The sequence below is a fragment of the Osmerus mordax genome, chromosome 17, assembly GCF_038355195.1.
Source record: "Osmerus mordax isolate fOsmMor3 chromosome 17, fOsmMor3.pri, whole genome shotgun sequence".
Lineage (NCBI taxonomy): Eukaryota > Metazoa > Chordata > Actinopteri > Osmeriformes > Osmeridae > Osmerus > Osmerus mordax.
Window position 1 is genome coordinate 514,650 of NC_090066.1, and position 23,995 is coordinate 538,644.

Below are 23,995 nucleotides of genomic sequence, written 5' to 3' on the forward strand. Positions count from 1 at the left end.
TAAGCAACAAACTGTTGGGGTAGGAACAGGTGGTTGTCATGGTAGCAACGCTCAAACCTGGCGGGTTGCCAGGTTTGTTTCCAGTATCCCCTATTCAGGGACACGTGAAAATTACGACACAACACATTGAACCAGTTGCCAGGTGATAGTGAATCTCCCCGACAAAATTACTGGATTCTCAGAACGGGAACGTCTTATCAAGGAATATTGTTAGAGCTAGGTGTATTGAGTGATCATTCCAGTAGGTGGTACTAAAGCTCTTCTGCCAAAAAAGCAGGGAAACGTTGACTGTGGGATCTCCTGTTTTTATTCACGTTACCATGGTCCCTGATAGAAGCTACTAGTAGGCAGCCACAGTGCGCTCTCTGCTGCGGTTGGAACTGAAAAGTCAAAAGGGCACGAAGCTGTTTTTCAACAGGACAGCCAGCCTCGCAGTTAAAAAGCTTTTTCATTCACCAGCACTTCCTTTAGCACAGCCAGAGATCGATGTAGCCTTTTAGAAAACAAAGGTGATGAAAGGTTGAGTGTGGTGAAAGTCAATGAACCAGTGCGGCTTTCATCCTCCGGGTCCCCGACTGAGCGCCGCTTTTCTCTCCTGCGGGAGCGTGGTGCGGACCAGTCCTCCACTCCAAGTGGAAACTGATGTTTGTCGACCGAAAAAAGAGAACAAAAATCTAGCATGTCAATAAAAATATTCAACAGTGACATTTATCTTTTAGTGAGAAATATGTATAGTCTACTGAATAGCAGATATTAATTTCATAACTGGCCCTGGGTTTTATGTGCAAACGGGAGGTGTAAGAATCCAGGAAGGAAGACTGTTCGCTTCCAGTGTCAGTCGCAAAGAAAGTATCTCTTTGTAATACAATTATTAAAGAAAGAATAGTAGGCTAGGCTACTGATCACTGGACTAAGGTCTCGGAAACAGGGGTAGGCTACACAGTCGTCTGTAAACGCATGTTACTGTAAAGAGAAGATTTAAAGGAAATAACGTACTTTAAAAAGTAACCGTAATGAGCCTCACAGAGGTCTTTGATGAAGATTGATTTTCTGAATGAAGCTTCTTAAGATGTTCTTCCCACAGGACACTGATCACAAGCAGACAGACAGGAGAGACAGGAGAGACAGGAGAGAGAGAGACAGGAGAGACAGGAGAGAGACAGGAGAGACAGGAGAGAGAGAGAGACAGGAGAGAGAGAGAGACAGGAGAGACAGGAGAGAGAGTGGGATAGTGAGAGGAGGATTAGGGGGTAGAGGGGAAGGGAGGGAGGGTGAGAGAAGGGGGTGAGAGAGAGAGAGGGAGAAACGAGAGTGAAAGAGATGTGGAATACTGAAAGGACAGTCTAGCCTACTTCAAAGGAGTGCCTGGGCGATTTTATATTAGTTTGCACCTTCTGAAACCCAGTGTGAAGGTGTGGACTGAGCCAGGCTTTGGTAGTCACCTCTGATCTACCTGTCTGTCTCTACCCTCTCTGCCTCACCTCTGATCTACCTGTCTGTCTCTACCCTCTCTGCCTCACCTCTGATCTACCTGTCTGTCTCTACCCTCTCTGCCTCATCTCTGATCTACCTGTCTGTCTCTATACCCTCTCTGCCTCATCTCTGATCTACCTGTCTGTCTCTATCCTCTCTGCCTCACCTCTGATCTACCTGTCTGTCTCTATCCTCTTTGCCTCACCTCTGATTTACCTGTCTGTCTCTATCCTCTCTGCCTCACCTCTGATTTACCTGTCTGTCTCTATCCTCTCTGCCTCACCTCTGATCTACCTGTCTGTCTCTACCCTCTCTGCCTCACCTCTGATCTACCTGCCTGTCTCTATCCTCTCTGCCTCACCTCTGATCTACCTGTCTGTCTCTATCATCTCTGCCTCACCTCTGATCTACCTGTCTGTCTCTGCCTCCAGGAACAAGGATCAAACCAGGTTTTCAGGTCATAAGCACTTTCTTACCTCTCACTTTGATGTGGCCTGCATCTTTTGGCGCGTACTGACAGTAGCAGAGACATGAATACACAGCAGCTTCATTCACTCATGCTCTCAGATGTGTTACAGCTGCGTGTGTGATCGGAGGGGAGCGGGAGGGAAGTGGATAAAAGCGTCGGCTAAATGAATGAAAGGTTGTGAAAATGAAGGTGGAGTCGCTGTGTCCAGCTGTTAGGAGATTCAGCTGCCAGTCTATTAAACATTTACAAAAATAATTGCCAACACCTTTATCATGATAAACAGACGAGCTACATACAAACTGTGCATATAGAAAGTGGAGCAGAAAATCAAGAATCAAAGTTCAACAGTATTTCGGTGGTCAGAGTGGACTGGCTGTCTGAGAGTCTTCAGCGCATCCCTGCGGTGTCGATCCTGAAGGAGAGCCTTGCTCAGAGTGGTGAGAGGGTCGATCCTGGAGGAGAGCCTTGCTCAGAGTGGTGAGAGGGTCGATCCTGGAGGAGAGCCTTGCTCAGAGTGGTGAGAGGGTCGATCCTGGAGGAGAGCCTTGCTCAGAGTGGTGAGGGGGTCCATCCTGGAGGAGAGCCTTGCTCAGAGTGGTGAGGGGTGACCCCACTGCATCTCTGTGCTTCAGACATCACTCAGTAAATAATGAATGCATGTGAAAAGGATGGATAGAGATTATTAATATATGACAGTCGGACTAGATGGAAGTTCCAGGTTGTGTAATAGTATCTGTTCAGCTGTGTAGGTCAGGTCTCTCACAGTACAGACCCTCTGGCTCTTGTAGAAGACTTGTGGCAGTTTTGCAGAGATGAGGTTAACCCTTAACAAATTACTTTTTAGGTTCAAAGGAAGTTTGCCTTTGTCGTCCCTCTTTCTGTCTCTATCTTTCTCCCCCCTCACACTCTCTTCCTCTCTCTCCCTCTCCCTCTCTCTCTCTCTTGTTTTGGCTCTCACTGTTCCCCTCTCTCTCTTTCTCACTCTCTCGCTAGAGATAAAGGGCTTAACTCTAGCTGAGAACAATAACCAGCTTTCCATACTTGTTATCTAACTTGACCCTTCATCTCCAACAATCAATTATTTGCTGGAGTAATCCTTCCCCTCAGAGACATTGCTGTCTGGAGAGACGGGGGGGGGCAGGGGGGGGCAGGGGGGGGCAGGGGGGAGCAGGGGGGAGCAGAGACAAGGAGGGTAAGGAGCAGGCCGAAGGGGGATGAGGAGGGGGGTGAGGAGGGGGATGAGGAGGGGGGTGAGGAGGGAGATGAGGAGGGGGGTGAGGAGGGGGATGAGGAGGGGGGTGAGGAGGGGGATGAGGAGGGGGGTGAGGAGGGAGATGAGGAGGGGGGTGAGGAGGGGGATGAGGAGGGGGGTTTTAAAGGATTTGACATTTCACCAGAGCGTGGAAAATTACTCTGAGAAGTGAAATCGATCATGACTGATGTGATTCTGGCTGGTGTATTGGTTATCGTTTGGCATTGTTACACAAAGTCCCCAAGACATTCAGGCTTCATTGATCAAAAATGATCAGAAACGTTCTTCTCGTGTTGAAAGGCCGTCATGAAAACAATCATCCTTCTCCTCAGCTCCCAGACAGAAGGTTGCCCCCAACAGGAGACTACCCTAAGACAGGAAGTTCCCCCCAAACAGGAAGTTCCCCCCAAACAGGAAGTTCCCACCAGACAGGAATTTCCTCCTAGACAGAAAGTTCACCCAAGACCAGAAGTTCATCCTAATCTGCAGGTCATGGACTTCTCCTAGGAAGCAGCAGTGGCTTGGACAGTCATGTGATCACACACTGACGATGGCTTAGGCCGAAACACGTCTGTGAAATAAACTGGTCAAAAAAAGCAATGAGACAAGCTTGAGAGTGCGGTTTTTTACTGTAAGTTAATAGTCTTTTTCACTCGCACCCTAAATCGCCTTTATTTTGGAAGTAGAGCGCGCCTATCCTTACAAATACAGTCATGTGATCACCATCCCTGCTTCTGGTTATGTCCTCTAACTTCAAGGTAAAGTTCTTCTTTGGTCTTGCGTGTTTTGTGTTCCCCTGCAGAAGGTCAGAAGTTTATCACTATCTTTTAAAAACATCCCGTTCTGCTCTCGGCTTCCACACGCGGCACACTGGCCTCGTCCCAGCTGCAGCCTGCTGGCTGGCCACTGTCCTTGAGCAGTGCAGTCTGGGTAATTGCTGCCATGGGATAGGTTGCCATGGGAATATGATAGACTTTCAGGGATGAACAGTTCTCTGGAGTGGAGGATAAGAGTGGGAAGAAAGGAGAGGGGAGGGGAGGAGAGGAAGGGAAGTGAAAGGAGAAGAGAGAAAGAAAAAGTAGAAAAAGGTAATTTTCAAGTCTAGTTAAAACCAGTTGTGAGAGACCAGCTTCTCCAGCAGGAGGACAATGGCTGGTCATGTGTCACTACACGCCCATGAGTCTAACAATATCTTCCTGTTACAGTTAACAAACGACAGGCCATTCCAGGGTGTAGCTAACTAACAATAGCAGCTCCATGTCGTTTAATCCCTCAGTGAGGATAAATATGTTTAGCATGAGCATAACACTACCTAAGGAATAGCTTCTCCCTTTGTGTCCGACAGGGTGGAGTTAGAAAGGATAATAATAGGCCTGTAATGAATGGACGTGGTGTGTTTGATTTGTTACCGAGGGCCGCAGGACCAGACAGGCAGAACCAGAGCTTGAGATCTCGGGGGTGATGAATGGGGGTGATTAGTTTTCAGGGATTATCATAATCACTATTTCTATCTCTCTCTATATATAATCCTCAATTTTACTATCTTATATCTTTCCTTCGATCTCTCTTCCCTTCACTTATCTCCCTGTCCTTCCTGTGTTCCCAGTCTCCCATGTAATCTCTCTCTCTCCCTCTCCATTCCTCATACCCTGTTCTCTCTTCACTTTTATTCGTCCTTCAGTTCAACAGATATTTGTGTATATTTCTTTGAATGTGCGTGTTTGTGTGTATATGTGTATTTATTTCGTCTGTGTGTGTGTGTGTGTCTGCGTGTGCGTGTATGCGTGTGTATGTGTGTGAGTTCCAGTAAGGGCACATGTCTGTGTAGGTAGTGTTGCTCCAGACACACCTTTCACCCTCACAACCAATTAGAGCACAGAACTGTAGCGCCTGTCAATCACGGCCGCCATGGTGACATGGGTCAGGACAGCAGAGGGCGTGTCCCAGCTGCATCCTGGTGGTTCATTAGCCCCGGGGTTAGACAGACAGGCAGGTAGACAGACAGGCACAGACCAAGACACCTTTGAACACACTGCAAAATAGAAATCTTTATTTTTTCCTGGTTGTGAACAGTGCAATCACATCCACCATACCTACCACTTAGTCACAAATCTGCTCAATGGTGACATCATCATTAAGGGACAGACTGTAGTACTGGACTGTTCTGACCACAACAATACTAATCTGCTCACTGGTGACATCATCATTAAGGGACAGACTGTAGTACTGGACTGTTCTGACCACAACAATACTAATCTGCTCACTGGTGACATCATCATTAAGGGACAGACTGTAGTACTGGACTGTTCTGACCACAACGATACTAATCTGCTCACTGGTGACATCATCATTAAGGGACAGACTGTAGTACTGGACTGTTCTGACCACAACAATACTAATCTGCTCACTGGTGACATCATCATTAAGGGACAGACACGTCTATGTTATCAGGTACTGATGGGACAGTGTAGATAACTGGGACTGCACCACTGTATTCTACTGTACAGCACGGTAAGAACACAACTCTAGTGGGCTGCATTAACAGCACACAGCACAGGGGGGGTCATAGTGGGCTGCATTAACAGCACACAGCACAGGGGGGGGTCATAGTGGGCTGCATTAACAGCACACAGCACAGGGGGGGTCATCACTGCAGAGACAGAGCACTGCTTAACACAACACCCTTTACTACCTTCATTAGAAGTGCTAATTCTAAAACCCCACTTAAAGTGCTCAGATAATGTACTGTATATTACTTCATTTTTACTTTATCTAGTGTTTAAATCAAAACATTAGTTTGACTGAAGATACTTCTCATGGAGGTTCCTCTCCGCTCTTGTAGTGTATGAAACAGGGGGAGGCCCTCAGGCAGACGGCTCTGTGGCCCTCAGGCAGACGGCTCTGTGGCCCTCAGGCAGACGGCTCTGTGGCCCTCAGGCAGACGGCTCTGTGGCCCTCAGGCAGACGGCTCTGTGGCCCTCAGGCAGACGGCTCTGTGGCCCTCAGGCAGACGGCTCTGTGGCCCTCAGGCAGACGGCTCTGTGGCCCTCAGGCAGACGGCTCTGTGGCCCTCAGGCAGACGGCTCTGTGGCCCTCAGGCAGACGGCTCTGTGGCCCTCAGGCAGACGGCTCTGTGGCCCTCAGACAGACGGCTCTGTGGCCCTCAGGCAGACGGCTCTGTGGCTCTGTATTGCTGCCCTCACAACACCGCTGTCCTGCCCTCTAATGATCAGCAGTTTAGGACTAAACTTCACTCGCCATCATTGAAATAGTTTCAGTCAACAGTTGACAGAAAACATGGAGAATCTGTATCTCTGCATGGCAGCGTCCACCAGCTCAGCAGGGTCAGAGCGCTCATGTTCTCTCCAGGGTCCAGCAGACCTGCACCTCCTCCAGAGTCACAGAGGTCAGCCTGGTAAACCTGTTCCTCCTCCAGAGTCACAGAGGTCAGCCTGGTAAACCTGTTCCTCCTCTCCACCTGTGGCAGCCTCCAGAATGTGCCTCGCTCCACTTCACATCTATAAAATATTCATGATCCATTATAGTGTATAAATAACTTCACCTCCAGCTAGAACGCATTGGGCTGGCCCCAGAGCAACATTGTGTGTGTGTGTGTGTGTGTGTGGAGGTCGGTCCAGGTTGGAGGGGATAAGAGAGAGGGCAGCTGGGTAGCAGGAGGTTTGAGATCCAGAAGGAGGAGGTGTCTTGTCCAGGGCGTGATCTTTACTCTCCTCCTCTCCCCTGGCTCCTCCTCTCCTCCTCTTCTCTCCTCCTCCTCTCCCCTGGCTCGTCCTCTCCTCCTCTTCTCTCCTCCTCCTCTCCCCTGGCTCGTCCTCTCCTCCTCTTCTCTCCTCCTCCTCTCCCCTGGCTCGTCCTCTCCTCCTCTTCTCTCCTCCTCCTCTCCCCTGGCTCCTCCTCTCCTCCTCTTCTCTCCTCCTCCTCTCCCCTGGCTCCTCCTCTCCTCCTCTTCTCTCCTCCTCCTCTCCCCTGGCTCCTCCTCTCCTCCTCTTCTCTCCTCCTCCTCTCCCCTGGCTCCTCCTCTTATCTCCTTGGCTGCTTCTCTTGTTGGACGTATCTGTGCCAAAACACATCCATTTATCACTGCTACCCTGGTTAGCACTATGCTAACATGAACCAGTACATGAAAACGCCCCGGTTGGTTCAAGAACATAAATGGTGGTGGTGATGCAGGTTGTCTCTTTTAAAAGACAAGCCTGAAGGAAGACAGAAACACTACATGCTGCCAGAGTTTTCACTTTACACACACACACAAACAAAACACACACACACACTCTGAACATGAGCCATGGAAGGAAAGGCTGGTACAGCAGGTGTCTGTGCGTGTGTGTGTGTGTGTGTGTGTGTGTGTGTGTTTGTGTGTAATTGGTTGGGGCTGCAAACTCTGAAATTGGACATGATGGGGTCCATGTGGCTCCCACCTGTCTGCCAGGAGATGGGGTCACACACACACGCACACACACACACATGCACACACACACACACACACACACACTCTCTCCTGGAAGGTGTGACAGTTGTCATATTAGTGTTGTCTAACTAAGACAGATGGACGAGATGAGGAGATCCTGAACGCTCCTAGGAGACCACAGATGAGGTTAGGCGGTCTCATACAGTAGCAGAGTAGAAACAGCCCCTGACTCACCAGGCGCTGGAGGTGAGGAGGCCGTGAGGGGAGGGGGGCGGGGCCTCCTCTCCCAGGCTGTGGTGGTGGTGGGGGGCCTGGGGTGGGCACGGGGGGCCCAGCCCCGCGCCGCTGAGCCTCCCCAGAGGTGGCTGGGTGTCCATGGTGGGGGGGCAGTGCCAGTGGCTCCGGGCCTGCTTCAGCCAGCGGCCCCCCAGGCCCCAGCGCTGCAGCCATGCCCGGCACACCTCGTAGTTGATGGCAGAGTAGTAGAGGAAGTCCAGCGCCAGCAGGACCATGACGAAGAACCCGTAGATCCACACCCCCACCAGGGCGGTGTAGTTACTGAGGGGGGAGGAGGGGGAGGGAGAGAGAGAGACAGAGAGAGAGAGAGAGAGAGAGAGAGAGAGAGAGAGAGAGAGAGAGAGTAAGGGCGGTGTAGTTGGTGAGGGGGAGGGAGAGAGAGAGAGAGAGAGAGAGAGAGAGAGAGAGAGAGAGAGAGAGAGAGAGAGAGAGAGAGAGAGAGTAAGGGCGGTGTAGTTGGTGAGGGGGAGGGAGAGAAAGTACATTGTCTGAAAACTTTCCAAAATGACAAACAAAGTCCACACTTCTCCACCTCTCCAAACAGACTATCCCCCTCCTCCCCTACCTCTCCCCCCCCCCCCCCCCCCCCCCCCCAAAGAGACAGTCCAGAAGCGGTCCTCTCTGTGTTCTCTGTAAACAGACACTAATATGTCCCTGATACAATAAATTGATCCTATTAGACAGTGAGGTCGGGGGGGAGGGGGGGAAGAACAGCCCAAGTGCTGTAATTGAATTTCATCAGTGTCTGAGATTGCTTTGGCAGGAAGTAGTGTGCGCGTGTGTGAAGAAGAGAAAGTACAGATCGCTATTTGAGAGTTGACATCACACACAAATAACGGCAATGATGTTTAAACAAGGTCTGCCTGCCTGTCGGTCTTTTTTTTGTGAAAAGTATTTTTTGAAGTGTTTTTGAAAAGTATTTTTTGAAAAGTATTGTTTGAAAAGTACGGAGCCCCTAAAGGGACTTGAAAAAAAAAAATCTGAAACTTTCTGCTTACCTCTAACTTCATGGTAATGACGATTTTTACGTTTAACACGCAATATATACTTTTGCATAAGTAGCCTACTATTTGCTACATGCTTCGATAGCCAAACAAATGTCCTGGTGCACGTTACTCTGTCAGGCTATTGCATTTTGTACTTCTGTCGATCAATTTCTTGTTAGTTACTGCATCCATTCAGCGACGAAGTGTTGAACCTACCCTTTCCGTTTTGAGTTAATGTAATGTGTTTTTGAGTTAATGTAATGTCGTTTCCCATTTGGGGGAGCGTGTCTTTGTATTGGGGGGAGGTGAGCAAGTCATCCTATTTGGGGGAAGTTGATTCGTATGTGGGGGGAGTGTTTTCATTTGGGGGGATGCACTCATATTAGTGGGTGTGATTTGCACTTCAGGGCCACCGTAGATGAGTGTATCCCTTGCGCCGAAACAGACCACACAACTTCAAAATTCGTTTTAAATGTCTTTCCGAGATGATATAGTGGTGACGACTCGCAAGCAAACTTTTAATGTCTTTATACGTAAGTCCAAGGTGGAAATACAGCTCAACTAAGCCTCTTTCTGTCATTTCAAAGCATTAAAACAGCCAATCTAATGGGTATCTCTGGTGCGCAACAGAGACTTTAGCGTGGTAACGAGAACGTTTCTAGTGAGCACCAGAAAGTTTCTCGTGCGTACCAGAAAGTTTCTCGTGCTCACCAGAAAGTTTCTCGTGCGCACCAGAAAGTTTCTCGTGCGCACCAGAAAGTTTCTCGTGCGCACCAGAAAGTATATTGGTAAAGTATTTTGTAAAGTATTTTGTAAAGTATTTTGTCAAGTATTTTGTCAAGTATTTGTTGTAAATTATTTTTTTTAAGGTTGGAGGTTACATTGTGAAGTAAAGTACTGATATCAGAAAAATCTACTTTAGCACATTAACAAAGTATTTGTCTGTTAAAACTGCCCAAGAAAGCATGAAAAAATGCAGAAAAGTTATCTATAAGGAGGAACCCTTCCTCCTCAGGGAGATGCTCCCGGGCAGAGACGCTCCAGGAAGTGCTCCTTCCTCCTCAGGGAGATGCTCCCGGGCAGAGACGCTCCAGGAAGTGCTCCCTCCAGGAGGGAGATGCTGCCTGTGGGAGCAGAGTGCTCCTGATGCTTTTAAGAGCTTGTGGCTGTTTGTTTACTAACAGGGTGAATCCTTTCCTGGAAATGTCTGAAAACAGTTCCTGAGTGGTTCTGAGTGCACGACTGCTGTTTCATGTAGCAGGAGAAAATAGAACACAGTAATACAGAATATGAAAGAGCACAATATCTCAAAAGAACATAGCAGAATAAAATAGAATAGAAGGGAAGAGAACAGAAGATCGTTTACTTGTGTGCGAAGCCGTCGTCTCCGGTGGTCAGGTTCATCTGCATGGCGGTCTGGAACTCTGTGTCGTTGCAACAGTACTTGAAGATCGTGTTGTTGTGGTGACAGCAGAACATGTAGGTCTTGTTGTCTGAAAGGCGAGGGCAGTGGAAACCAAAGTGGTAGCGCCCCTTGTGGTCGGAGTACGGCTCACACACCCTGAAGGGAGCAGAGAGGGCTGTGGAGAGATGCACATGGAGTTAGTACTGCGGGAAGGAGGGAGGGAGAGAGGGAGAGAGGGAGGGAGGGAGGCAGGGAGGGAGAGAGGGAGGGAGGGAGGGAGGCAGGCAGGCAGGGAGGGAGGGAGGGAGGGAGGGAGGGAGGGAGGGAGGGAGGGAGGGAGGGAGGGAGGGAGGGAGGGAGGGAGGGAGGGAGGGAGGGAGGGAGGGAGGGAGGGAGGGAGGGAGGGAGGGAGGGAGGGAGGGAGGGAGGGAGGGAGGGAGGGAGGGAGGGGTGTGTGCTAAAGTTTTATGCAAACTGCAAAAAAGTCCAGTTCTTCAATCAGGTGTGACTGCTTATTAGTCCCATACACAGACACACATACACAGACACACACACACACACAGACACACACACACACACACACATCCTTTGTGATCAGCTGACCCAAAGCAGAGGCCTCCTCTGAGTATAGGCTCAGCTGGACTGCCCCCTGCTATCACACTTACACACACACACACACACACACTCACACACGCTCACTATCACACACACACACACTCACACACACACTATCACACTATCACACACACACACTCACACACACTCACACACATACGCTCACTATCACACACACACACACTCACACACACACTATCACACTAACACACACACACTCACACACACACACACTATCACACTAACCCTGCTATCACACTTACACACACACACTCACACACACTCACACTATCACACTATCACACACACACACACTCACACACACACTATCACACTAACACAGAAGCTCATCTTGGACACGTTGCCATTTCCATATAGATGAGAGTAAGGACCAAGAAAGAGGGGGAGGGAGGAAGGGGAGGGAGGAAGGGAGGAAGGTAATGAACATGGTGAGCTCACTCTGACTCCTCAAGTCTGACTCCTCAAGTCTGACTCCTCTAGTCTGACTCCCCTACTCTGACTCCTCAAGTCTGACTCCTCTAGTCTGACTCCCCTACTCTGACTCCTCAAGTCTGACTCCTCTAGTCTGACTCCTTTAGTCTGACTCCTCTAATCTGACTCGTCTAGTCTGACTCCTCTAATCTGACTCCTCATGTCTGACTCCTCTAGTCTGACTCCTCTAGTCTGACCCCTCTAATCTGACTCCTCATGTCTGACTCCTCTAATCTGACTCCTCTAGTCTGACTCCTATAGTCTGACTCCTCTAATCTGACTCCTCATGTCTGACTCCTCATGTCTGACTCCTCTAGTCTGAATCCTCTAATCTGACTCCTCATGTCTGACAAACTCACACACACACATGCTCATACACACTCCCACACTGTCTCCCACACACAGGACCTCACAGTGTCGTCAGATGCAACACCAGCTCATTCTCAGTCATCGACACCTCCTGTCCGACCTGGCTGATGATGGCGTCAGACTCTTCTGTACATGGAGCCAACATGGAGCCACACACACACAAGGGCTCTTCCAGTACAGCTTTTACACTTCCTTCCTTCCCTGTGAGGCTTGTCAGGAACCATGACTTGGAAGGAAGAGTGTGTTTGTTGTTTAGATTGGACCCAGGGTGTGGAACGCTGGAGGCATCATGAGCCCTCAGAGCCCCGCACCCTGACCCCAGATCAGCCAGCTGGGGGAAACACAACTGACCAATTAGGAAGCTGGCCCATGGCTGGGAGAGACCTCTGATTGGCTTCAGGAATCACAGATTTTCAGGGACTGGATCAAGAACTTTCCCAACCGACCTTTGACCCTATAAAAGGGATTACCTGGAGGAAGTGATTTGGCAGCATCGCAGCCAGACACCCACGTAGGAATAACTCATGTTCAGATTGGAGGGTTAGAGAAGGGAATAGCCATGCTAGCTGGGCCTGCTAGTGGACCATGCTAACGGAGGAGGGATGGGGGTTGAAGGTTCGTGACCTCTGACCTGCGGAGGAGAGCAGCAGGAAGACGACCGCCAGGAAGTGGGAGGACCAGCGATGGTTCATGTTCACCTCCAGTCCACATGGGGGGGGAGGAGCCGGGCTGGGCCAGGGGCGGGGCCAGATGTGGAGGGGAGGGGGGGGAGCAGGAGGTAGGTACAGGTCCTGGGTGCGCTAGCAGGTCCTGGGTGCGCTAGCAGCAGCAGGTGTGGTCCTCCCAGACCAGCAGGCCCAGCGCGGTGCTGAGAGGGCCAAGGTAGAGCAGCTTCAGCTGGGCTTCTGCCTGAGGTGCGCCCCCCCCTCCTCTCCTCATGCTCCTCATCAGCAGCGCCTGGGGAGACACACACACTGGGGTCAGAACCAACACTTACGCACCAGAACACACACACCAGAACACACACACACCAGAACACACACCAGAACTCACACACGCACCACAACTCACACACCAGAACACACACACACCAGAACACACACCAGAACTCACACACACACAAGAACTCACACACGCACTAGAACTCACACACACACACCAGAACACACACCAGAACTCACACACGCACCACAACTCACACACCAGAACACACACACACACCAGAACTCACACTCACACCAGAACACACACACACCAGAATATATACGCACCAGAACACACACACACTAGAACACACACACACCAGAACACACACACCAGAACACGCAACCCCAGCAACATGCCTGCCGCCCCCAGCAACATGCCTGCCGCCCCCAGCAACATGCCTGCCGCCCCCAGCAACATGCCTGCCGCCCCCAGCAACATGCCTGCCGCCCCCAGCAACATGCCTGCCGCCCCCAGCAACATGCCTGCCGCCCCCAGCAACATGCCTGCCGCCCCCAGCAACATGCCTGCTGCCCCCAGCAACATGCCTGCCGCCCCCAGCAACATGCCTGCTGCCCCCAGCAACATGCCTGCCGCCCCCAGCAACATGCCTGCCGCCCCCAGCAACATGCCTGCTGCCCCCAGCAACATGCCTGCCGCCCCCAGCAACATGCCTGCTGCCCCCAGCAACATGCCTGCCGCCCCCAGCAACATGCCTGCCGCCCCCAGCAACATGCCTGCCGCCCCCAGCAACATGCCTGCCGCCCCCAGCAACATGCCTGCCGCCCCCAGCAACATGCCTGCCGCCCCCAGCAACAGCAGCCTTCACGCTCCTACCCAGTTAGAGCCTGCCGATAATGAAGGGCAGTTTTCAATTAACAAATTACATTTCAATTTAACTTCCTGTTTCTTCCTGAGTCACTGCTCCTGTTGACCCCTGACAGGAAGCCTGATGATGTAATTAAACTGTCAAACGGGCAGGTCAGGGGTCACGGGCAGGCCCTGGGACGTGTTGCCGTAGTTACGTGGGGACAGGAAGTGTGTTGAGGAGAGCAGCAGAGAGCTGATGACATCTCCCCCGCCCCGCAGAACACGCCTGGCCCGGCTCAGGAGACAGAACAGATGAGGATCCATGTGGGCGTGTGTATGTGTGTGTGTTTATGTGTGCATGTATGGGTGTGTATATGCGTGTTTGATTGTTTATGTGTGTGTGTTTATGCATTTGTGTTTGTGTGCATGTGTTCCAGTGTGTTTATGTGTGTGTGTGTTGTCATGTGAAACATGCTGTGTGTAGTCCAAGTGCATCTGGGTCTGGGTCGATCTCTCGATCTCTCTCTAAGGACCAACAGAAGAGAGATGGATCACACTGCTCAGAGGAAGAGGGAAGAGGGAGGGAGTAGGGAGGGAGGGAGTAGGGAGGGAGGGAGGGAGGGAGGGAAGAAGGGAGGGAGGGAGTAGGGAGGGAGGGGGGAAGGGAGGAAGGGAGGGAGGGAGGCAGGGAGGGAGGGGGGGGAGGGGGGGGGGAGGGAGGGAGGGAGGCAGGGAGGGAGGGGGGGAGGGAGGGGGGGATGGGGAGGAAGGGAGGGGGGGGGGGGATGGGGGGGAGGGTCCCCTGTATCCTGTAGCGTGAGGATGTGCCTGAATCACCCAGACCCTGAGAGTTCCACAACATGCACCCTGCTCCCAGCCCCTCTCCGCCCATCTCCTGTGACAGTATTATGAGTATTATGGTCTGTGTGTCCTGGCTGGTGGTCTAGGGGGTAAACCTAGACCACCTCCCCACGCCCCCCTGAAGATGAAACCATTAAAGGGCTGTTAGGTTTGGGAGCATCAGCGGGCGGCTAGAAGCTAGTTGATCTGAGCAAATAAATCAAGTACTTTAATTACTGTCTGTCCTGCTTTTCTGAGATCGTGTGTCTATGTGTTTCTGCTCTAAATGAGTGTCTGAAAACTCATTTAAAGATAATTCAAGTTCCCCCGTTCTTCCACTCTGTGAGGAAACTAAGCGTTTCGAGAGAGATCAGGGATGGAGAGAACAGAAGAGAGAGAGAGATGGAGAGAAAGGATAACAGAGAGAGACCCTGCAACACCCAACACCCCAACACCCCCCCAACACCCCTCCAACACCCCAACACCCCTCCAACACCCCTCCAACACCCAACACCCCTCCAACACCCAACACCCCTCCAACACCCAACACCCCTCCAACATCCAACACCCCTCCAACACCCCTCCAACACCCAACACCCCTCCAACACCCCCCAACACCCCTCCAACACCCCTCCAACACCCAACACCCCTCCAACACCCCTCCAACACCCCTCCAACACCCCCCCAACACCCAACACCCCTCCAACATCCAACACCCCTCCAACACCCCTCCAACACCCAACACCCCTCCAACACCCCCCCAACACCCCTCCAACATCCAACACCCCTCCAACACCCCTCCAACACCCAACACCCCTCTCAATAACACCTCCAACATTCACTTCTCTGAGTTACTAAGTTACTGAGTTACCAGAGCAAGCCCTGACATCCCCTTGGATACCATCCCATCCTTTGCCTAGGATACCGACTGTGCCGACCTGTCACTCTGCCGTCGTCATGGTTACCACGTTGTGGTTTCCTGACCTGGGCAGGCAGTGACCTTGGACCACAGTCAGGACAGTCTTCCCCCCTGGATCCATGACAGGACAGCGCTCTGCTCTCCCTGCCCAGGGATGCTGCAGTGTCTCTGGGCACGAGGCCCAGCCCAACCCCCCCCTATGGATCTCTATAAAGACCAGGCTGAACCAGACAGTGCTGAGCTGGGATCAAGATTCACAGCAGAGGGAGCTAGGGTGAGACATTCACACACACACACATACACACACACACACACGTACACACGTACACACGTGCACACATACACACATACACACACACGTACACACATACACACACACACGTACACACATACACACATACACACATACACACATACACACATACACACACACACACCTACATACATACACACATACACATACACACACATACACACACACACACACGTACACACATACACACTTACACACACACCCACATACACACATACACACATACACACACATACATACATACATACATACACTCTGTGTTGCAGAGCTCATTAAAGGGGTTGTTTTACAGCCTAATTGTGAAGGTTTGTTGACTATCTCCTGCTGTGTGTGGGTATGGTAGTGTGTGGGTATGGGTGTGTGTGCGTGTGCACCATGTGATGATAGGATGAGGTCATGAAGTGTGCTGAAACGGCCAGCTGACTCCGGTCTAGACCAGCTGACTCCAGTCTAGACCAGCTGACTCCAGTCTAGACCAGACACCTGTAGTGAGGATGAAACACAACTACACGCTGAACATCTAACTTAGAAAACGCTTGTCCTGTCTGCATGCACTATTCCTACTTCGCTTTGGATCAAATCACCTGCAAAACGAATAAAATGTAATGAAACCTAACCTAGAAACACTTTACAAAACAAACTCATCTGAAGACAATTTGATCACAAGGCTGGATCACAGATCAAACATTTACATAATCGTCGCTAACTTTACTTTACGAACTTTCCCGGTCGTGTGTCCGTGGTCTCTGGCGCCCTGCCCCCGCTGGGTCTGAAATACCACGGCCATTAATTCTCAACCGCCTCCCGTCTTCCCACAATGCATCTCTCACCTAAGAAGGATGGGGCGTCAGGCTCAAATTAGGAACCTATAAATGGAGCCTGGAAGAACTCTGAACATTTTTAACCATCCTGGAGTCACTAAAGGTCTGGCGCTTGATAAATAACTCTGTATTAAATTAAGGACCTTAAATTAACTTTCACACTCCTCTCTCTCTCCTTCTCTCTCTCTCTCTCTCTCTCCCTCTCTCTCTCTCTCTCTCTCTCTCTCCCTCAGTCTGGTGGTGATGGTTCTCTCCTGGGTGTGATTCTCCTGGCACAGTTACTCTCTCACACACACACACACACACACATACACACACACACATACATGCATGCACACAGTCTTGAGTATGGGAATGGGTATAGCTTAGTGGTACAACATGAGGATGGGTATAGCTTAGTGGTAGAGTATGGGGATGGGTATAGCTCAGTGGAAAAGCATTTGCCTCCAGATCAAGAGGTCACTTCCTATGACCTCTTGCACTGCAACATTAACACTCAGCAGTAAGGTTGAATAATGAACACTGCTACAAGAGAACACATGTCCTCCTCTCTCTACACCATCTTTTTTCTCTCTATCTCAGATCTGATGCTGTTTGATGTTCCAGACCTAATTCCTAATCTACACCTCTTGCAGATTCTTACATATGGCACACGCACACACACACACACGCACACACACACACTCACACGCACACACACACACACGCACACACACACTCACACACGCACACACACGCACACACACGCACACACGCACACACACACGCACACACACACGCACACACACACGCACACACACTCACACACGCACACACACACACGCACACACGCACAAACACACAGTCCTTCTATTCTGGTGTTATTCTTACAGGAGAGAGGCTGACCAACAGAAAGAAAAAAGATCCTTACAAACTGTGGTTAAATAAACACTCACCTCTGAGCTTCCACGATGAAAACGTTGGTTGAATAAGTTCTCTATGCTCTCTTCTCTTCTTCAGCTGGTTCACTAAGTCTTGCTGCAGCTTCCACTCGTACAGTAAAACAGAGAAGCGAGGGAGAGGAGCGAGGGCGAGGAGCGAGGGCGAGGAGCGAGGGAGAGGAGCGAGGGCGAGGAGCGAGGGAGAGGAGCGAGGGAGAGGAGCGAGGGAGAGGTGCAAGGGAGAGGAGCGAGAGAACAGAGTAGGAGAGCAAGAGGGCACACTGCCTTCTGCCAGGTACTCCACCACTCTGAGCACTGGAGAGACGGAGAGAACGAGAGGAGGGAGAGGGAAGGAGGAGAGGGAGGGGAGGGAGGGAGGGAGGGAGGGGAGGGAGAGGGAGAGGGAGAGGGAGAGGGAGAGGGAGAGGGAGAGGGAGAGGGAGAGGGAGAGGGAGAGGGAGAGGGAGAGGGAGAGGGAGAGGGAGAGGGAGGGGGAGGGGGAGGGGGAGGGGGAGAGGGAGGGAGGGACAGGGAGTAAAGCAGCTGGTAACTGCTTATGTCTGCGTGTGTCTTTTTGCATATGTATATATTTGTGAGAGGTTGTGTTTGTGTGGTAGTTGAACTGGTAGTTGAACTGCATCCATCATTTTAATAATTTTTTATCTGGCCTTCAGCTGTCCTTGAATACCATTATAGTGTGTGTGTGTGTGTGTGTGTGTGTGTGTGTGTGTGTGTGTGGAGTGGGCAGGAGGGTGTGTGTCTAATCCCTGTCACATGGGAGCACCCCAGTCAGATCTCTGAATGACTTAGTGAAGGATGCTCATGTGTGTGTGTGTGTATGCGTGTGTGCTGACTTTCCTTGACCTGAGAGAGCTGCTGCAGCCATATGGTGGAGCAGAGCCACACACACACACATCCACAAGACACCCATATACTGTAAGTGGTGTGTGTGAATGTGTGTGTGAGGTTGTGTGTGTATATGTTAGAAGAGAGTGCCCAGGCTAAATTATTTATGTTTAGGTGAGAGTGTGTGTGAGGCTGTGTGTGTGTGTGTGTGCACAGAGAGAGAGGTCTGTATTTGGGATTTCCTGGATAAAGTGTAAACACACACTGAAGCTTCCTGCTATGACCTGTGAGAGTCTCCAGACACGCACACACACACAAACACACACACGAGCGAGCGCACACACACACACACGAGCGCGCGCACACACACACACAAACGAGCGCGCGCACACACACACACACAAACGAGCGTGTGTACACACACACACACACCTCAAAGCTCTTTCTGCTTCAGGATGCATTTTCATCTAATTGCCCACGGCTCAGAGACAGTGAGACAGAGAGAGATAGAGAGAGGGAATGACAAAGAGAGGGAGACAAAGAGAGGGAGAGAGATGGAAGGAGAGAGATGGAGGGTGAGAGAAATGGAGAGAGGGAGAGATGGAGAGAGAGAGAGATGGAAGGAGAGAGATGGAGGGAGAGAGATGGAAGGAGAGAGATGGAGGGAGAGAGAGATGGAGAGAGGGAGAGATGGAGAGAGAGAGGGATGGAGGGAGAGAGAGATGGATGGAAGGAGAGAGATGGAGGGAGAGAGATGGAAGGAGTGAGATGGAGGGAGAGAGAGATGGAGGGAGAGAGATAGAAAGGAAAAAGTGAAAGAGTATAAACCCTACAGAAAGAGAGAAACAGCACAAGCCTTTCCAGCTCACGACACAAACACAGACACAACTCCACACCTCACACCTCCAACTACCCAGACGTCTCCAGCACGCGTCCTCCTCCTCCTGCTCCTCCTGCTCCCTGCTCCTCCTCCCTGTTCCTCCTCCTGCTCCTCCTCCAGCTCCTCCTCCTGCTCCCTGCTCCTCCTCCTGCTCCTCCCTGTTCCTCCTCCTGCTCCTCCTGCTCCCTGCTCCTCCTGCTCCCTGCTCCTCCTCCCTCCTCCTCCTCCTGCTCCTCCTGCTCCTCCTCCCTCCTCCTGCTCCTCCTGCTCCTCCTCCTGCTCCTCCTCCTGTTCCTCCTCCTCCTGCTCCTCCTCCTGCTCCTCCTCCTCTTCCTGCTCCTCCTGCTCACCGCTGAGGCCAGACCTCAGCGTGTCGGCTGCCTTGTCTAATATCACAGAGGTGACAGTGATTTATTGCCCTGTTTACTGCAGTTACACTGTCACTAACGCATTATGCTGCTTGTCATTGTACCAGATACAACTATCTCTCTCTCTTATTCCATCTTTATGTCTCTCTCTCTCTGTGTCTCGTCCTCTTATTGTTTCCAACTCTCTCTCTCTCTCTCTCTCTCTCTCTCTCTCTCTCGCTCTCTCTCGTTTCCCTCCTTCCTCTCTCTGTTTGGGGATGTTGACCAGTGAACCTGTCAATCATTAATTATGGCTCTGTTTATAACATCATCTTCAGGACACAGAGATAGTCCTCCCCTCTCCTCCCCCCATCACATAAAGGGAGGAGAGGTGGAATACCACTAGACGGAGGATAAACAGCAGAATACCAGCGCTGAACTGCCTAGAGACGGGAGAGACAAGGTGTTTATGTCTTTATGTACTCAGCAAGGTGTTCCAGGGCTGTGGATTCATTATTTGTGTTACAGGAAGTGTCTGCAGACATGTCTATGGACACTCTCGTTCTGAAACATCCCCTCTGTAAACAAAAGATGAATAATACATCAACTGTGCCAGAGGAGAAACTATAGTAACTATTGCACACACACACACACACACACTGCTGCAGAGTTCTACCTGCAGGTCCAGCAGTCTGATGCTGCAGTATGACACACACACACACACACACACACACACACACACTCAAGCTCATCTCCCTATCTGCCCCTCTCCCTCCTCTCCCTCCTCTCCCTCCTCTCTCTCCCAGTGTCCTTGTCTCCTCTCTCTCTCTGTCCTTTTCTCTTCTCCTCCACCTCTCTTTCTCTCTACCTACCTTCTCCTCCTCTGTCAGCCTCTTTCTCTTTAACCATGTCGCCTTTACAAAACCTGCGAGCTAAGACATTATAGAGCAGGAGGACTTTATCCAGAGAGATGTACTAGGGGGATTTGAACCTGCAACCTCTTGACCTGCAGTGAAGTGCTCTAACCACTGAGCTACACCTTTCCTCTTCTATAATATGATGATATAAAGTCTCCTCTCCTCCAGCTGTGGTTACTGGCTCTGATGACAGAACGGCTTCACATCCGGTCAGGTGTGACGTTGCCCAGTCCTTCCTCTGGTGGACAGGCCAACATCGTTACATCAGAACACTGTTCTACCACAATGCAGAGAGGGGGAGAGAAGTGGTGTGTGGTCAGTGTTTCATATGTGTGTGTGTGTGTGTGTGTGTGTGTATTCAAGTGTGCAGACAGATCAGTGTCAGGTCAGACTCATCTATAATAGAAGGTCTCGCAACAGCAGTGGAGTAAATAATTGATGTTTTGGTCGGTGAGTCATGTTCCTTAGATGGACGTACAGACCAGTGTTGGACAGGTGTGTGTGTTCAGGTCGGGGGTGGGTCAGGACCAGCAAATGGGAGTGAGTGAGTACAGTACAGTACAGTACAGTGAATATTTCTCGTCATTGGTCGTCATTCTACATGGTCCTCATGTCTCCTCTAGTCTACATGGTCCTCATTCTACATGGTCCTCATGTCTCCACTAGTCTACATGGTCCTCATGTCTCCACTAGTCTACATGGTCCTCACGTTTCCACTAGTCTACATGGTCCTCATGTCTCCACTAGTCTACATGGTCCTCATTCTACATGGTCCTCATGTCTCCTCTAGTCTACATGGTCCTCATGTCTCCACTAGTCTACATGGTCCTCATTCTACATGGTCCTCATGTCTCCTCTAGTCTACATGGTCCTCATGTCTCCTCTAGTCTACATGGTCCTCACGTCTCCTCTAGTCTACATGGTCCTCATGTCTCCACTAGTCTACATGGTCTTCACGTCTCCTCTAGTCTACATGGTCAAAGTTCAAAGTTACAGTAAGTTGGGCAGGTGGTTCAGCCAGCCAGTCCAGTACCATCTATTCCCAACCCAGACCCAGACCCAGCCAGACCTAGTCAGACTGGTCCAAACCGGTTCAGACCCAGCCAGACAGCAAACCCTTGCATCACAACTGGGGGAGACCGGAACTGGGTAACCATGGTGACGGGCCATCGGCAGTAATGGAATTTCATAGTTAAGAAGTCAAACTTTGAGAGTGAGAGAAATAATTTAGGAAGAGAGAGAGAGAGAGAGAGAGTGAGAGAGAGAAAGAGGGAGGGAGGGAACATTGTAGTAAAGGTTTCTCTCCCTCTATGATTATGTGTGATTAAGTACTACACTCCAAGCTCATCAACTGATTATGTGAACGTGCATATACACACACACACACTTCAGAAGCACTGTAATCAAGCCAGCTCAGCTGTAATTCAGACTACTACTGTGATGTCATATCACACACACAGACACACACACACAGACACACAAACAGCATAGTATCAACACATCTGGCAGGCTCCTTGGTTCACCATACACGGGGGAGGGAGCGGGGAGAGAGAGAGACTCTGCCAAAGGCCACTGAGAACTGTGATGACAGCTCCATAATAGACTGACCTGACATCATACACACACCAAACACACACACACCAAACACACACACACCAAACACACACACACCAAACACACACACTCTGAGCCCATTAATCTTGGCATTACCAGCTTCTGTGGGCCTGTCCCACCAGTCATCTCAGTGACAATAACAGCTGTCATCATCCATCACACACACACACGTCTAGGGTGTGTGTTTAGAGATAACACACACACACAGGTACAACTGACCAAGCAACCGACGGTAGAGCTGCAGGCATGGAAACCAGCACCAGACAACACATGAAGCAGTCACACAACTCTCCCTCTCCTGACGACACAAACCAAACGCCCCCTCCATCCGCTCGGCTGGCTCCCTCAGAGCAGGGGGACAAGGGGGTTAGTTTGTTATAAATCACTGGTCCGTCCCATGTTGGAGCCATCACTCCAGGCTGTGTTTACAGAAGGCCGGCCCACTGGGGTGTGTTTGGACAGGCAGGGGCTCCACAGCAGCCAGGGGGGCTCCGGGGCCAGGGGGGCTCCGGGGCCAGGGGGGCTCCGGGGCCAGGGGGGCTCCGGGGCCAGGGGGGCTCGGGGGCCAGGGGGGTCCGGGGCCAGGGGGGCTCCGGGGCCAGGGGGGCTCCGGGGCCAGGGGGGCTCCGGGGCCAGGGGGCTCCGGGGCCAGGGGGGTTTCAACACTTCTGCTTCCAAACAACCTGGAGACACGAGGGTGTCAACACACTCACACGTGCAGCGAGAGGATAGGGGGGAGGAAGAGGAGGGGAAGGAGAGGAAGGAAGAGGAGGAGAGGTGGAAGTTATATTAGATATAGGCCCTACTAATAGTGTTATAAATACATGTCAAAAACACCTGATTTGATGCACCTAACATAAGCGCTCAGGCTACCCAGGCATGGAAGCATGATCCCAGAGAGCTCCACTAGTATACATGGTCCTGATGTTTGAGAGGGTGCACCTAACATAGGCGCTCTCATCCCCAGGCACGTGCACTGCAGTCAGAAGCATGTGGCTTCACAGTTAAACATCTACAGTTAAAACTTGAACGACATAACGCCCCATGTTAGTTTTACGCCAGTATGAGTAGAGTGAAAGCATCCATCCCTAAAAAATGTCAGTTGACATTTCTAACGGCCGTCTGCCAATTCCTGTCACACTATTATTCCTCCAGTCAATTCAGTTGTAAATGTCAGCACAGTTCAGCCTCCTCCGGATGAAAAGAAAAAACTGATGTTGAAAAAGAATCTGCGATCAACACACACACACACACACAGCAAAAACTAAAAGCCCTCCCAATTAAAGGTGGCGAGACAGAAAGGTCAGGCTGGCTGAAGTAGTGTTGACGTTATAGAGACGACGGAGGCTCCGCTCAGGCGGGAGGAGCCCTGGAGGGGACGCTTGTTTTCTCCTCTTCTGCTGTCGTCACTCACACACATATGAACATGTACATACTCACACTCTCTGAACCAGCTCCTGAATCCAGGCAAAATGTGGTGTGCGTGTGTGTGTGAGTGTGTGTGTGTGAGTGTGTGTGTGCGTGAGTGTGTGTGAGTGTGTGTGTGTATGTGTGTGTGGAGAGGGGGGGGTGCAAATATCCTGGTCTGACTCCTGATCTTGCTTCTCTACTTTTTTTTTTTTTTTTCTTTCTTGCTGTCGTCTATCGATCATTATCTCTCTTCATCATTGTCTCCTATGACCTCCCTGTCTGGCCACATCATCTTTCTCCCACCCTGTTTCTCCTTCTCTCTCCCTTTCCCTCCTTCTCTTTCTCTCTCTCTCTCCCCCCCTCTCCCAGTATTGAATTAGTATTCTTTCCAGGAAAGGAATCCCTCTTAGGATGGTAACATTGACATACTGAGAGACCTGCTGTTGATTGGAGAAATGTTACATGTAGAATATTCATCAACACAAAGATAAGCGCTGTTGTTCATCAAATTTGTTTCAAAATGTGAAATGGATACTGAGACATTACAGTTACAGTTCTCTATCCAGATTGGTTTTTCCAGACATTTG

The 23,995-nt window shown here is 50.8% G+C and overlaps 1 protein-coding gene across 1 annotated transcript; it reads right to left on the minus strand.

The window, feature by feature from the left end:
* Positions 1-7,853: 7,853 nt before the first annotated feature.
* On the minus strand, positions 7,854-12,525 carry LOC136960433 (protein shisa-like-1a). Its single transcript, XM_067254930.1, has 3 exons — positions 12,419-12,525; positions 10,273-10,486; positions 7,854-8,181 (listed from the first exon to the last, which is right to left on the minus strand). Exons 1-3 carry the CDS (start codon positions 12,477-12,479, stop codon positions 7,854-7,856), a joined length of 603 nt encoding a protein of 200 aa, XP_067111031.1. The 5' UTR covers positions 12,480-12,525.
* Between the last annotated feature and the right edge of the window lie 11,470 nt (positions 12,526-23,995).